Source organism: Achroia grisella, unplaced genomic scaffold (genome assembly GCF_030625045.1).
Source record: "Achroia grisella isolate CSIRO2021 unplaced genomic scaffold, CSIRO_AGI_Agris_v1 utg204, whole genome shotgun sequence".
In the NCBI taxonomy this organism is placed as follows: Eukaryota; Metazoa; Arthropoda; class Insecta; order Lepidoptera; family Pyralidae; genus Achroia; species Achroia grisella.
This window is the reverse complement of record NW_026712703.1, coordinates 2,933,637-2,950,300: the sequence shown is the minus strand read 5'-3', so window position 1 is coordinate 2,950,300 and position 16,664 is coordinate 2,933,637. Positions and strand designations below refer to the sequence as shown.

General features: G+C 29.0%; 1 protein-coding gene across 1 annotated transcript; it reads right to left on the bottom strand.

Moving 5' to 3' along the window:
- Positions 1-1,443: 1,443 nt before the first annotated feature.
- Positions 1,444-16,619, bottom strand: LOC131841965 (pancreatic lipase-related protein 2-like). The gene is made up of 7 exons (XM_059190382.1): positions 15,758-16,619; positions 7,349-7,487; positions 6,548-6,773; positions 5,298-5,478; positions 4,089-4,280; positions 3,219-3,387; positions 1,444-2,404 (listed from the first exon to the last, which is right to left on the bottom strand). The coding sequence occupies exons 1-7, from the start codon at positions 15,813-15,815 to the stop codon at positions 2,299-2,301; spliced, it is 1,071 nt and encodes a 356-aa protein (XP_059046365.1). The 5' UTR covers positions 15,816-16,619; the 3' UTR covers positions 1,444-2,298.
- Between the last annotated feature and the right edge of the window lie 45 nt (positions 16,620-16,664).

Genomic DNA, 16,664 nt, shown 5'->3' with positions numbered 1-16,664 from the left:
CAGATTATATTGTATTAAATCATCTCCGTATTCATCCTTTACGGGGCATTGAATAAATGAGGTTCCGGACTTAATTCTTCCTCTGAGTAACTTAACATACGATATTGGTTGGGATATGGGGGTATACTTCCGGATGTTTATTTCTATCTCCTATTACAAAGTAACTAGTTGGAAAATCAGGCAATTATAAAATTATAACATAGTTATTTATTTGCTTGATGCAAGCGATTTTGTAAGTAAAAATTCGTAAACATATACGAATAGCTTAGTGTTTAGTGCTGTAAGCAGGATAGGTAATATGTAGTAAGAGAGGGAAATGTGTTGTTATCATATTTTTTTATTTCTTATTGTATTAAATGTATGTTCATTTTAGCATTAATATAAAAACAACGATATTATATAATATATTCATATATATTGTTGTTGTAAATATGTAGCTGTAAACATTATTATAATTCTCTGATCAATTATATCGTATGTATCAAATTATTCACTTCAGTGTATATTTGCTTATTGAGAACGATTCTTTTATTATTTTTATATAATTTTGCACAAAATTAAAAATTTGTTACTGTTGTGTTTTTAACAAATTATTAAAATTTTGATATCTAGTCTACGATGTAGTCATAATATTAATTATTGTATTTGTTATTAATACTTTCTTCAAAATATTTTATCTTTATCTAATATTTTTCTTTGCTAATAATATCTTAGTAATGAAAAAAAAGTTGTTCTGTGCTCAATTTAATAGAATTAATTATAGTCTTATTTCCAATTAACATAATAAACTTGTGTTGAGAATAATATTGTTCTAATTTGATTTTAAATATTTAATCAATATCGTGTATACCTATGTATGAAATAAATTGTTTCTTAATGTTAGTGTTTAAAATTCTGGATGTCAAGTTATTAAAAAAAAGTTATAAAATTGTATTCAAAATGATGACATTATCTTCCCTAATATATGTTTGAAAATTTATATATCGTTTCATTTTTTAATACTATAATATAAATATACAACACTTTACCATTATTGAGTTGAACTCTTATGGGTCCAACTATTCTCACAACCTTGTGAATAAAGGTAAATCGTAGGTTCAAATATTACATACTTATGTAATACAATTAAAACACATGTAAACTTTTACTTTATTTTACTTTACAGTACTTACTTACAGTACTTATATTTTACAGTAATATCACAAAATATTTCGGCTAGGTGTAATAAATTATAAAATATTGGATTATCGTCGCCAACTAAGTACGGGTAAATTAAAACTCTAATAATATGTATATATAAATAGTTTTACTATATTTCTGAATTGTAGAATGCAAGAGACCAACATTTTTGTCATGCATTCGTCACGTCTCCTTTCGGTTTTTAGACAATTTAGTGCCGATTGATGACGGTTAAAAAATTTTACATAAAAATTACTGATATATATATATATAAAATAATAATGGGTACATCATATAAACAAATCAGTAATGTAATTAAAATCTATATATACAACTAATCACGTGATAAATATTATTGAATTATCGATAGTAGATGAAACGAGGGATTTGTTAATATTAGGTACAATAAATTAGCAAGCTAACAATTATCTTATTAGGATACATGACCATAACCACCAAACATCTTTTATAGCTACTTATGTAGACTACATTGCACACACATATCGCAAACTGAATAATAAAATCTGCATTATCTAAAAAAAGTCTATTACCATTTTAAATTTTTAACATAAAAATCAATATTCAGTGTTAATGCAGGTCATTATTAAGCCCGCGATGTATATTAAAATATAACAAGTATTCTAATACTAACTAAAATGTAATTATCTAACTCTAAAATTATTCTGGCTTGAGTCTAGAATGTGATTTTTATCAATATAATAACCTATCTTAATTTATTTAGGCAATGGCATCTATATTTTAAAAGATTATAGTTATATTTGAGACCGAGTTTGAGAGGAGTTTTGAATAAGAAATAGTACTAGGTTCTCTCTATAGGTACTCTTCGCATTATCATTAATGTATATAAAAGTAGCTACAGAGTACAAAAATAGACTGGCAATATAATTGCTATGCTAACGGTATTATTGTCACCAGACGATTTAGTACCGGAGGATTATAGCTAAAAATTGTAAATTGATGGAACCAGAAGAAGATAAGAATCGGAAGAAGAAGGAACCGAAGAACTTAATTTTTACATAAATACTATTAAATATCAAACGATAAAAAAACAGAACAATTTAAGTTTAGCAATAATTTAATCTATTTTATGAATATGTACTAGCTGTATGGTCCAGTGATTGATCGTAGACGTCTACTTTTGCCTGGAAATCCTCTGGCATATGGCGGCCTAGCATTTGTTGTTACGTAGTATACGCCCCGCGCTCTGAAAATAATTTTAGTTAAATGTTAATGGAAGTGTCAATTTGAAAATACTAACCTCGAAATATTGTTATAAGAGCGTTAATAATTGGTCACATAGTATAAAATATAGCCATCGCTTTTTGTATGTTCAGGTCTTTTAATCTAAATTAAATTTAAAGCTGTTAGAAATAAAATTATTTCAGATAATGTATAATGTAGAATATATGTACAACACGAGTATATTAAATTATAAAAAAGCCAAGAAATTCAAAGATTTTTAATGTATTTGTGTGATGGTGGGTCCGGTCGCTAATAATCATAGTTCTGGACAATTCACACAGCGTCATCTAATCCCAAGCTAAACAGAGCTTGTGTAATGGATACTAGACAACTGATATAAATATATAGATACTTTTTTTAAACACATACATAATATACAAAGAAAACACACAAACAGACCGATACCAACAGTCATACCCAGGGATACAAATATTTGTACCGTGCAAGGAATCGAACCCGCGACCATTAGAGGTAAGGCGGTATGCTAAACCGCGAAACCACCAAGGCAATTAACTAATAACTCTTAACGTAAATACTTGCAAACATTTTTTACCTTAATTAGTTATTACATATCTCTCAAATTACCCAAAAACTATTAACTAAATATAGTAGTAGTAAGTATACATTTAAAAAGAATATTTTGACTTACATATTATGATATTAATGATACTTATTCAGTTTCTCATTTTTACACTTCTGCACTACTAGTGGGAATAGGTACAACTATATATGTTAGGTACTGTTATTTTTATAATTAGGCTAATAATGATGCATACCTGTGTGTAACATGTTCACCCATTAGAACATATTCTGAATCTTTAGGCTCACACCAACCTATTAAATAAGAGAATAGACTGGAGCAAGGTCCCGCCCAGAAACCTTCTTTACTGTTTATCGACTCTATGAAATATGGCGTTACTTTTGTGTGATCACATGATAATGTCTCTGAAAGTGGTAATAAAAAATAATTAGTTATTATTTTTAATACATAAAGTCAGAAATTCAATATTATGAGAATTCCAGGACTTCTCAGGTTATCCTCAGTTCAGTAACAGTATGTTGTTTCCATTCTGATTATTTGACTAAAAGTATGAAATTTATACATATATTTATGATTAGCAATTATCCTAATGTTGAAGTGAATACATTCCAAAATAGTCTAATAATACTGTGGCAGACTTTGCCCTTTCACTAACGCCATCTAGTTTTTAATGGCAAGTATTAAAAGTGCAGAATGACTGAGTATTTCGCAAGGTTACTTACTTATTCAGTGGAGATGGAATTCTTGCGAACTGTATATTAGTGTAGATGAAAAACGGAAGAGGGCGTAAAGTACAATGTAAACTAATAACATAACCTAATAAAAATTAAGTTGCTTTCGTACTGTTGTTTCTAATAATATTAGTACTTTGTGTTGAAAAATGTTTTATTTATTAACTAACCAAACATGTGTTTCTTAATTTGTGTCCGAATAATTAAAGTGAGTCCGTTAGATACAGTTACTTAAATTTATTAGCTATCCTCTCCCCATAAATAGAATATCATAAACAGTTTCATGTATGACAATACTCCATATTTTATTATAATATAAGGTTCAAAGAAGTTTAAACTCTATGCTGCAAAAACCTGTCTTAATGGATACTTACGAAATATCGTGTCATGAGCACACCCTGGTTGACTAGAACCACCATTAACATAAAAATCAGCATGTCCATTTGGACCCCATTGACCAAGTATTCCTGCACCTGTATGCAGGATGTCGACAAATAAAGCATCGGTGTGATCCAAGTCTCGGGATCTATTGTTGCCCATGTAGAAAAAAATTGTTGGGTCGAGACCTGAAATGTAACAATTTGTTGTTAGTCTACTGTTATAATGTATTCGATTGAACCAGATATACATATTTTTGCACTAATGAAATATTAAAAGTCAGTTTTACTGACCAATAATTTTCTTGTACCCATTTTATATAAAAAATATATTACGACGATAGCAATGTGATATACATCTTTGAACATAAATACCACCGTAAACGAAGTTTAAGTAACAGGGATATGGTTTGTGTATAATGAAAGAGTTAATGACAACCGACTGCGAAATAAACCTGAAAAACTAGTCGAACGCAACCTCGAATAAATACTTACTTTAATTTATTACGAAATTTATCAGATTCCGAAATAGGGACTCATCAGTAATTTTTCCGCCATAATAGAATACATTTAAAATCAATTACATAAATTAGTTCAGTATATTACAATATGTACAAGGAATTTCAATCTGTTAATTTAAAATGACGAATTCAAAATCGATAGTTCATTAATAAGAATACAACTAGTTCTGTAGTAAATCACTACAGTAATTTCATATTTATATTTTCTAATGTAGAAAAGTACTTATAATGTACGGCTATGTATGGGTGTACTTGTATTATACATATAAACCTTCCTCTATTATCTAAAGAAAGGCTTCAAAATCCGTTGCGTAGTTTTAAAGATTTAACCACACATAGGTATTGACAGCGACAGCGACTTTATTTTATACTATGTAATGATAACCAACCAAATACACAGACCAATAATACATACAAATTATTAGTAATTATAGGCGGTTTCGGTGGTGCAGAGATTTAGTAGACCCCTTTTTCTAGTACTGGCGAGTTTTATTCTTTGCAAGATACAAATATTTGTACGGGTGTTTTCTATGTATTGTATGTAATGTAATGAATAAAAATGCATTTATGTATTTTTATCAGTTATCTAATCTCAAAATCTAATAATAGCATTGTAATGTAAGTCTGCCTGTGTTCGAAGTAAATATTTATTAATGCAATCAATGTATAATAATTTAGCACGTACCGGTAATCCTCCCAAGTTTTCCATCACTAATGTAATTAGCTACGAGGCCCAATATATGCGCTCCGACGCTATACCCGATGGTGTGGATCTTCTCCGGGCGTACAGGTTTTACCGGGTGATACTGAAGATACTCTACCATTTGTGCAATGCAGAGGCCCGCAAACCGCGGTGCCCAATCAATCTGATATAATTAAAAGAAACATCATAGTATTATTATAATAATTTTGTTTTGTATTGAGACGTTATTACCCAATGACGATGTCGGTGATCCAGCGGTATAGGACACCGCTTTTCTTCCGATTGTTGAGGGTTCGATTCTATGCACGGTACAAACGTTTGTATTCGTAAGTATGATTGTTTATATCGGTCTGGGTATTTTCTACGTATATTATGTATGTATTTACAAAAAAAATTAAGCATATATATCATTTGTCTAGTACCCACAACTTAAGCTTTGTTTACCGTGGGTCGAGATAGCTCTTAAATGTCTTTAGTGTTAAATGTTAAAGGGTTATTCATTTATTACAGTAATTGACCATATCAGTAAATTAAAATATATGTATTCGTATTTGCATCAATACGTTACGTACGTTGTTTCTAATCTATGAATGCAAATATAAGAGAATTTTTCCTAATAATTGTATATAGCTATTATTGAATTTGAAACTTCAAAGTTCTGTTAAAAGTGATGTAAATTGATAATTATGCTCGTGGAGAATCTAGTATATATATGTATCTCTATAGATGGAGAGATATATAGATTATATACATATATATAAATCTCCAATATCTTAATATTTTTGTAAAGTAAATCGAATATATTTAAGTTGACATGTACAAAAATTATAATGATTATAAGTTGATGACAACTTAATCTGTATATAGTTTCACCATTTTATAGATAATAATGATATAGTTTTTAGATACACTTGGATAAGTTTTCGCTTATTGTCTCCTATACTTATGAGAGTGAGTTCAGAATAAATCATTGGACCATAAGAATCAACTTTCTTTGATCTCTCATGTTTGTAAAAAAAAAGAATTTGTATTATCACTCGGGTTAAAAACACAAATCAAATGATGATGATGATGAAATCATGGACTTATTCATGAAAGTGAAATCTAATTTATCAAATTATAAATATTAGGTTTGAAAAGTTTTGGGTATTTGATGCACTAGAACAGAGGTTGAAATCCAGATATTTGACATAGATAACAATTTGTAAATAAATTATCAAATTGTGAAATACCTGACCCAAACACGGCTCTTTTACAAGAGACCCATAATCAACTATAATAATATTATAGTTCCCTTTGGAGAAGTAGGCATTTCTCATATCTGTACTCGGAGACAGGTTCCTGCCACCTCCAAATCCGTGAACAACCACTTTTGTAGGATGCCTTGGGTTAAATTTTGAATATGTAAGAGAGTCATTATCCAATGTATTTAATAACTCTCCTTTCTCTTGTGTTTTCCTGTAAATAAAACATGATGAATATTGTACACATTTATACTTTTAAAATGTAGGAGATAGACATTCGTTATGATCTTCAATGATTCTTTGCCAATATCATTACTCGTAGGAATTTTTAAATAGCTTTAGTAGATTAATGTACTCATTACATTAATTCACTAAAGCTATTTGCTTTAAAAATTAAAATTTTGTAATACTTGCTTGTTCATTACCGCAAATACTTTGAAAACATTTTTGTATTTATATGAAATCTAAACAAAAGACCTATTGAATTTAAAATACATCTAGGGAATAAGATCTTACTATCTCAGAAGAGCTTTTGAATGTATTATCAGAACTCTCAGGAAACTGACGAATAAATGTATCAATCATGAGTAGAGATGACTACTGCATAGGTATATGAATAAGAACGACATGTCGACTGTGTAGTAGTAATGTATTACTCTCTCATATCTGCTGTAGCGATGAAACTCCTATCTATATTAATTTATCTTATTACATAAATTGTACATATGATCATAACTATAACATGTTAATAATATAATATTTTTCGAATATACAAGTTTCTATAAGTACCTTGTGTATAGATAAAATTGCATCTTTGGATGAGGACATTTGTAGGGCGGTCGAATGCATGAAGTCGTGTTGAATAGATCTTGTACCGATTGTGGTTTCTTTTCACTGACTGGTTTAGCTTGCTCCTGACTATCCGATACTGTAAAGCAATGAAATTAAATATATATTTCTATTCGCACACACTTGTATATAACTCTTGTATTATTTTATTGACAACTAGCTGTTCCCGTGACTTACCCGTGGAATTTAACTTTTATTTTAACGTGACGGGAAAAAAAAAAGTCCCGACAAAATCGGTCCAGCCATTTCAAAGATTACCCGGAACAAACAGACAGACAGACAAAAATGGTAAAAAATATTTCAATATTACAAACAGATACTCCAATTTTATTTACATGTATAGATATATGTAAGTAAAATATATGTATAAACAGATACATATATTTTACAACATACAATAACTTTTGAATATTTCCTCAAGTAAAAATAAAAACTAATGTATCTAGATAGTCTATCGGTACTAATACATTTATTTATTCATTTACTAGTATATTTATTTTTCTTTTTTTCACTCGTCATCATTTCACTATTTGGTCCAAATCTAAACCAATATAGTCTTTATAAACTTACCATTTTCATACCCTTTGTTTTTTTTTATGATTTTTTTATTGCATTATGCAAAGTTACTATTTAAAAAAAAAAATATTTTAATTATGTACGTCAAATGCAGAAATCTAACTTACAAATAATTATTCTGTTATATAAATTAGTTATTTTGTAGGTGACGCGTATAGTCACCTACCAAATAACTAATTAAAATAAATTACATATTTTCGTATAAAATTTCATTCCTGTATGTTCATATATATATTTAGCATATACCCAAAATATATAAATATGCGAAACTACATTAGTAATACTAAATTATGCTTCGTATCCTCGAGATAGAGAAGAATATTTATCAATTATTAGAAATGTTTTTTGTCAGATGTGAACTCCAGAGTGACCTTTCATTCAATGTATTCAGTTTAAAACACGTCATCTCTCTAAAGTTGTTTTAAGTAGGTATTGACGGAGCGATATTCGATTTTTTTTAAATAAATGTCTACTCCCCAGCTATTAGTAAAACTACTTTTGTATATACATTATTGGTTAAGTGATTGATAGACATTTTGTAGCAAAATGATTCTAAATTAAAATTGAAAATATTTACCAGGATATTATAATTTAAATAGTATAAAATATTTGTCCAATTTAGAGGCGTACAGTGGTAATATATAAATAAATATAAATTTGGACGTTTTATTGTATTCGCAAAGATTATATGCAAATAATTAAAATAAATGCAAAATACCTAAAGCAGGCTGGTATTATATATAAGAGCAAAAATCACATGAAGGGAAATCACATGATCTCCGTACTACATTTATCCAAATACCAATAGTGCTTTTTTAATTCTGAGGAACAAGTTAGGATAATACTTAAATGCTTATATTAGACAAGTTATTGACTAACTTACCCATCACATCAGCAATCAGAGCAGCAATGAATGCATTGTTGTATATTACAACAATGTAGGCATTGCTACCACGCAGTCGTAACATATCCTTAGTTATTCAAACTAAGGATATGTCACCTGATTATTATCGATGAGGTGAGATAATTAGAATGAGATCTATCAATGTTATTACATCTTTTTCCATATAAAGTTTTCATGAAATCTATTATGAATATGATGATGATTATGAATATGGTAAAATGATGATTACTGGTGTATTTGATTCGAATCATGTATTGGTACGGAGGAAATGAGTACACTATACTAAATTATATATAACAACTTAAGTACATACTTTTTTTTCGGACTACTCTAATACTGTTTGGCCGCAGCTGGCTTTTAGAGTTTCACCGGACTATAAGAAGCGAGTGCAGATGCAGATGGCACTCCAAACCCGCGGAAGAACTTGTCTACTTACATATAATACAAGTATTGTCGTTCTAAGAATATTCTCTAAGCATAGGGTGATCGTCATTGATCAACATAGAAGTCATGTCGACATTTACTGATATTAAAATAGAAGTTCTAAATATATTTTGGCAATAGGTACACATTTAGTAATAATATACGAATTACTTCAGGAGATTGTATACATTTTCTTCATAGGCTTTGATATGTACGGCAATAAAGTAATGTGCGTAATTGTTTAAAATAGTTAGAGCGTAAACTCTTGATATGTACTTACATAGGTTTAAACATTTATATGTGGGTATCTAGATAAGTACTGGTGAATTGAGACAGCCTACTGACATGTTGTTTTATGTACCTATGGGGTTTCATAATACTGTACTGTATTTAATTACTTTTTACCTTTTTGCATTTTGTGTTGCATGCTGCAATTTATCTAAATGACATACATATAACGTAGTTTAAAAGAGTCAGCAAATGATAACAGGGTCTCCCGTAAACGCAAATGCAGTTTAGATCCCCATGGAACATTACTGTTGCTGACGTACTGGCCAAATAGTTTTATACTTCATATTTACAGTGTATTTGCTATTAAGATTTTATTATATATTTTTGTATACCGAACGATTTAGTCTAATAAAAAAAAAAGCAATTGTCTATCATTATACTCATATTTATAACAATAAATAGTTAATTGAAGGCATGCACAGAATCACTCCTTATAGTCTTTTATAAGAATATAATATATAATATGGTGTAATATACCGTATGTTTTGTTCGTCTCTGCCTGGAGTGCGTACTTTCAATGAGTATCTGAAGATTACAGTAAGATTAGTATACAAATTGTCGTGACCTATTGGGTCAATACCTTTGAAATTGAAGATTAGATAAGGTTATAGTTTACGAAGACAAAGATAGTGACACGTTTGTAGTAACAAGTTCACGTTGTATGCGTGTAGTAACAAATATAACATGAGCCGTCAGTTGCAGGTTAACATGGCAATGCGAGGTTAAATGTCTTGGACGCATACAAATGAATCACAGGCAGGTCACACTTTCACTGTTCATTGATTCACTTTATTTTCTATGCTATAATCGTTTCCACTATTATCTAGTTTATCGCTATTACATCATTTATAAATCAAATTAATCAATCAATTATTTAATTTTACAATAATTTGGGTAAAAATTCAATATCTTGATTGACGATAGCGGTTGATAATTGCCATATAAAAAACCGCATAGACATAAGTACAAAACGTTAATAATAATGTAATTAGCAATAGCTATTCTAATGAAGAAAAGGTCTGGCATGCTAGATTTCCCGTTTATTTAATGACAGTAATAATACAGAAGTACCTACTTTTATTGTATTGTAATTAAATAATTAGTGGTTAAGTCAACCACAAGTCTTTACTAAGTAATTATTTATATTTACTCAGGTTTGCAAGATGTTGAACTGATAGATATAACGTGGTTATGATTTGATGCCTTACCAATTCTTATGACTATGATGTTACTCCCATACTGGGTAATGTAAATACTCTATCTAATCACTTGAAAATTACTCTGATTAATAACAAAGCTATTATAGTTTATGCCTAGATGAAAGAAGATTTAGGTATAACAACTTCACATACAAATCAAAATTTTATTAAATATATTTCTACTTCTGCAATAAACAAGTTTTGTACAGTAAAAAGTTAATAAATTCTACTTGTTGATGAATATATTACGAAAATGTGTTACACGCATCGACGCCTGTGGTTGTTAGTACCAAAGTAATAACTATGGGCTATAATAATGGTATAATGAATGGCTTTCGTAATTTCCATCGATCGTGACATATCGGACATTGTGAAACAACTCATCCACCTTTGTTCGAAGGTCATACTTGCCTCATCCTTCGTCAACCTCCGGTATTTGATTAGTATATAGGTATTATAAAATTTAGTAACTAATAGTTTGGATATACTCTAACATAGCGATAAGTATACAACTTATATATTAAGTATACAATGAATAGTACAATTTAATAAGATATTAATTCTATAAAAAAAAAGCAATTACTTAATAGAAAAATTTTAAATATCTTTCCGACTGTCGGCGTTATGATAAACGCAGAGCTTGATTAGCCTGTAACACGGCATTGGTCATAATGTTTGCTTGTTTTTAGTTTGGTTTAATATTCCCGTTTAAAAGTAAATCACATTTGTTGCAAATTACTTATTATCAGTGAAAGAAAGGCGCAGAATTCTAGAAAGATAACGTGTGAACATTAGATTCAAAAGCAGCCAACTGGCATTTCCGTATCTACCATGTGGGCATTAACCAAATTGAGATCGTCCTCTTTTATAACCGGCTTTGTCCTACAAATAATATAATTTACTCCATAAAAGTTGTAACCGCATTATTCCGCGAACTTGACTGTTTGCATAACAAGAAAATCCTATAATCGGATACACGAAACGAGAAGCGATGAATATTTCGTGTTATGCAGAAGCGTAACCGCATGAGAGAATGTATTATGCAATACGAATGTCGGTCGAGTCGGGCGCGACACAAGTCCGCGACGAGATCTGGGTTCGGAAGTGCAAACGTTGTGAGCGCGTCGCCGACATGCAACTTCGAGGATGTTAACTCGTGTCAACACTTCAACATTTGAAGTGCTTTAAATACTAAACTAATTTAACAACATACGATCAATATATATTACGTATACATTTTTTGTAGTAAAATAAATATGAGGGACGAGTAACATTTATAAAGATACTTTGATTAGTGTGTAAAAAAACTAGCGGTATTTTATTATTAAACATTGTTGAATGAAACGATTTGGTTTAATTGCATACTGTATTTGTTTTCAACGTTGAAGTATTTTTTTGTGGGTTGACCCATAAATATTAAATAGGTAACACTTATTTAGGATTTTATCTACATAACTACAATCGCTTTAAATAAGAGAAATTAATGCAACAAATATTTATAAGTATGTTTAAATAGGAAATGTCTAGGTATTTCCTATTTAATAAATAATTACAAAATTTCATAGCATATTTACGTGAAATGCATAATCAAATCAATAACAAAATGAATATTTATAAAATATTACATTATTCCACTTAGTGCAGGTGTTCCACATTTATTGTAACGTATAACATTTCAAATGCGGATGAGGAAAGTACAAAACAAACTTACCGCAACATTACATAATTATGCAGCATAAGTAGTTATGTTTACAGTTATTGATTGTGTATAATGTTGCGTTCAAGAGAATTTTTGATAATAAAATTATTTACAATTCGTTGTAAAATATTTATTTTTTGTATGGGAATTTTTCGAAATAAAAAGCAGTATACCAGAATACTTATACAAATATTACTTATAGGTTAAAATAATAGTTTTTAATACAGTACTTATTAATTATTTTACTTATTATAAAGTTAAAGAAAAAACAATGTCGTATAAAATTTACGACAGTACATGCAAATTTAGTAATTGCTAAAATATTTTTAGCTGTAAAAATAGTTAAGGCTGAATAATGCGTCATTAGTTTTTGTGAATTTAGGTCAAGTGCGAGTTGTGAAACATCAAGGGGTCTCTTGTTCTGTGATAATAGGTAGTTCAGATAAGTTTCAGTCATAAGCGATAATTATCGATAACAATTATTTACTCATAAATATCGTACTAAAGCGAGTGAGCATGGTTCCAGTCTTGGGGTTGGTTCTAGACAACAAAGTGACATATTATTATGTGGCATATTGTTTAAATACCCATCTAAAAAAGCTGATAATGCAATGGGACTTATTAGAAGTTCGTGTTCTTAGTTTTTCAGTGTTAAGGTCAAGAAAGGTACTATTCACATTATGCTATCTACATAAATAAGATTGAGACTATCAAGGGAAGTTCATGAAATTTCTCCAGTTAAGTACAGAAGCAACAAAAATAGTTATCATGCTAGAACTTTAAAACATCCATTGTCTCTGGAAGTAAAACGTATGTATGTATAATTCCAGACATTGTTCTGCTAAAAAAAAATAGCCCAATCGAAGTTAGACTACTCAGTACTCCTTTTTTGATAAACAACAAAGTGTTCTCTAAATTTGCTCATTGCATCTCTAATTACAGGAAAATACTACTTCTGAAGACTATTTGAATAATGTTGTCATTAAAAAAAAAGTAGATCTTTTTTTAAAAACTTAACTACATTAAAATAAGCCCTGGCTAAGAATTGGTTGGATGGTGACCTGTAATCATAAATATAGTAGATAGTGGTTATTTGTTCAGTGATTCTTGCTTTAGTAGTATATTTTATTTTGTTTTTTTAATTGATTTATTCGTTTTTGTTTTATGAAGTAAATTATATAAATGTATTAGTATTTTTAATGACTCACGACAGTTGCGAATAAATGTAAAGGAGTAAATATATTAAGATTACATAAAGTGATATGAAATAAATAATCACTGTATAAAAAAATGTTTATAGGTATTCTATTGTTGCGATTGTCTTGGAGACTAACCGCGTGCCTCGTTGGTTATTGATTGCAATTCATTTAAGTCATTAGCAGTTATAGGTAGTCATTACGTATTTATTGGGTACCTATGAAATAAACCTATTAATGATAATTATAGTAAGACTAAATAATTTTAATATTGTCGTAAATAAATCATTAACATTAAAAAATAACATGAGTCGTCTATTTGTTCGTTAGCATTTCAATAGCTCCGACAAATGTTATGTAATTAATTGTATAAAGTTGCATAATATTTATTAAGAGTCAAAGAGGATATGCGGTAGGTTATCTTAATATGCTGATCAATTTCTCGATAGATCCCAATAACTTCTATTTAAATAGATTAAGTTGCCTTAAATATAGTGCAAACGCAAAAGACTATGTTTTAAATGAAATCTTGTTTATTATTAATTATTATAAAGAAATAGCAATTGTTACTTAACTACGAAAGAAAAACTAGAAATAAAATAAATAACAATAATTTTTTTATGTTTTAATTCAAATTATGCATATTGTGGGCATATTACTTAAAGCTTAGTACTTTAAAAATCGTTTTAAAACTCCTCATGTTCTTTCTTACCTGGCTCAAGATGGTTTTCTTGAAATATTAGTTTTTTTCTAATAATATTTTTTTTAAGTGAAGTCAAATTACATCGTGTCGTCAACCATCTTGTGTTAAAACATCAAGGATTACTGTCTTGTCTTGTTCTTGACATGTTTATAATACTAAGTAGATTCGTGAGTGAGAGCATCGTAGAATAGAGGTTTACTTTGAATGTGGCTAACACCAAAAAATACAATGCAAGAAACCACAGCAGGTTTGCTGCCGAAATAATGTTGAGTATACGACGTTGTATATTCAATACAACGTCGACAGTTGACAATGTCTCTGACTACCCTAATTATGCATTATAGTCCTTATATTTTTTGTTCATTGTAGTTATTTACCTTTCTTCTAGTTAATATTTAGTATTAAAAAATATATATTATAAAATATTATATAGATGTTATAGCATAACATCTATAAAATAAACTTACTAGGCTTGATAGCATAACATCTAGCTTCAGAGATTGCTTTGTACAGTAAATAATACAATTTGTACCTCAATAACAAGCATAAATTCATACCAATCTATACAAATATTAAAATCGCGATAGTGTATTTGTCTTTCAGTGGGACTATTTGTTTGTATTTTACCTATTCACGACTAAATGTCTGTTAGGATTTAAAATCAAAAGTGCGGGATTTAAAATCTTTAAAATAAAATTTTAGTCTAGTACACATTATAAAGGGTGTTAACAGCACACGTCATAATAAATACAATAATTTTGTATCTAACATAATATATTTCCAGGCAGAGATTTATAATTCTGAAAACAAAAAATATTTTTTTTTTATGTAGGTATCCAGTAATACTGTCTGGTAATAATAAAATCAAGGTAATGACATATTTTTTGTTTCATTATATTCATAATTATATTCTAAGAAAATACTTTGAGACGTGGCCTTGAAGTGCCGGATCAAATCTTATGTAGATAGATACGCTATCAATATTTGCCAGATTTGTGAATGCTAATTTTTATTATTATGTCGATGGTGGTAATTTAATATTAAAATTTAGATATATATTTATGCATATACAAATTTATATTAAAATAGTGAACATCTATTGTGAAATATTCAATACGCTTAATTTTTATTTATTGAAATTAATCGGTAATCTTATGTCGGTATGTGTATTATCTTTATTTAAAAATCTTGAATTTCATTCAATTAAATTTTTATTTAGTTTTGGTTTGCAAGGAACATATTTTAAATATTTATTATTATATATTCCAGATGAAAATAGTACAGTACAAATATAATAATTTAATAAAATCGGAATTACAAATTTTTCTTGTATATATATATTATTTATATCAACTCACCAAAAATTTGTATTGCAGTTAATCCAATTAAAATTAAGCACTTCTCACTAGTTAGCATGTTTTATGGAACCACTAGTTATTAAATGTATTTATTATAATAATCTCTAAACTACTACAGTAAAGTACGAATGTTGATTTTTTCTATAATAAATCTATAATCAACATAATATATCACAACCCGTATAAGAAATGTATTCACGCTAAAGTTTGCAAAGGCTTTTTTATTAATGTTGAGGATCCCTAAAAACGTGTAACCACATGCGTACTCAGCGGTAATACTGAGAGCGAAAGTGTTTGAGTCGACCCTCGCCAGCTGACTTCCCCCGTAGCGGATAACTTGTAAGTCTTACAGCCGCTCAACTCAGCACCTCATCCATTACCGTTATGACGTACACTTTACGTCATTAACTCATTATAAAATTGTAATGTTTATAATTAATTCTATTATACGAATATTTGTCGTCGTGTCGTTGAGGTCTACCGCATGGACTTAAGCCCGTAATAGTTATAATTCGAATTAAAACAACAAGTATTTGTCAATTTTTATTTATGTCTCTTTCTCACCGAAGAAATACTGATAATACACCAAATTATTGCAGTTTGAGAGACTGCGATAGGTATGTTGGATTGAAATATTTCGAACGAAAAGTAGTTGATTTAACTCTACATTTAGTAGAGTTAAATCACTGCCCTACAGGGATATTAAGTGATATAAGAATTGTGACGGTATATTGTTATAATAATCTCTTTATTCATAATAATTATTATACCCATGACCGGTTTATTTAAATAATGTACATTTTGGTTTACATCCTAGTATTTAGTATATTTGTACCTGAATGTTCATATTCTCTTGTATGTTATGAGTTTTAGTTTTGAATGATATTAATAATTAGATTAGTTAAAA

Bases quoted from the DNA above. Each gene is read 5' to 3' on its own strand.
- LOC131841965 (XM_059190382.1), bottom strand. From the start codon at position 15,815: ATGCTAACTAGTGAGAAGTGCTTAATTTTAATTGGATTAACTGCAATA. The intron at 5,479-6,547 runs GTATTTCACAAT...TAATTATATCAG, and splicing joins AAGAGCCGTGTTTGGGTCAG to ATTGATTGGGCACCGCGGTT. The intron at 2,405-3,218 runs GTATGCATCATT...AATTATTTTCAG, and splicing joins GGTGAACATGTTACACACAG to AGCGCGGGGCGTATACTACG.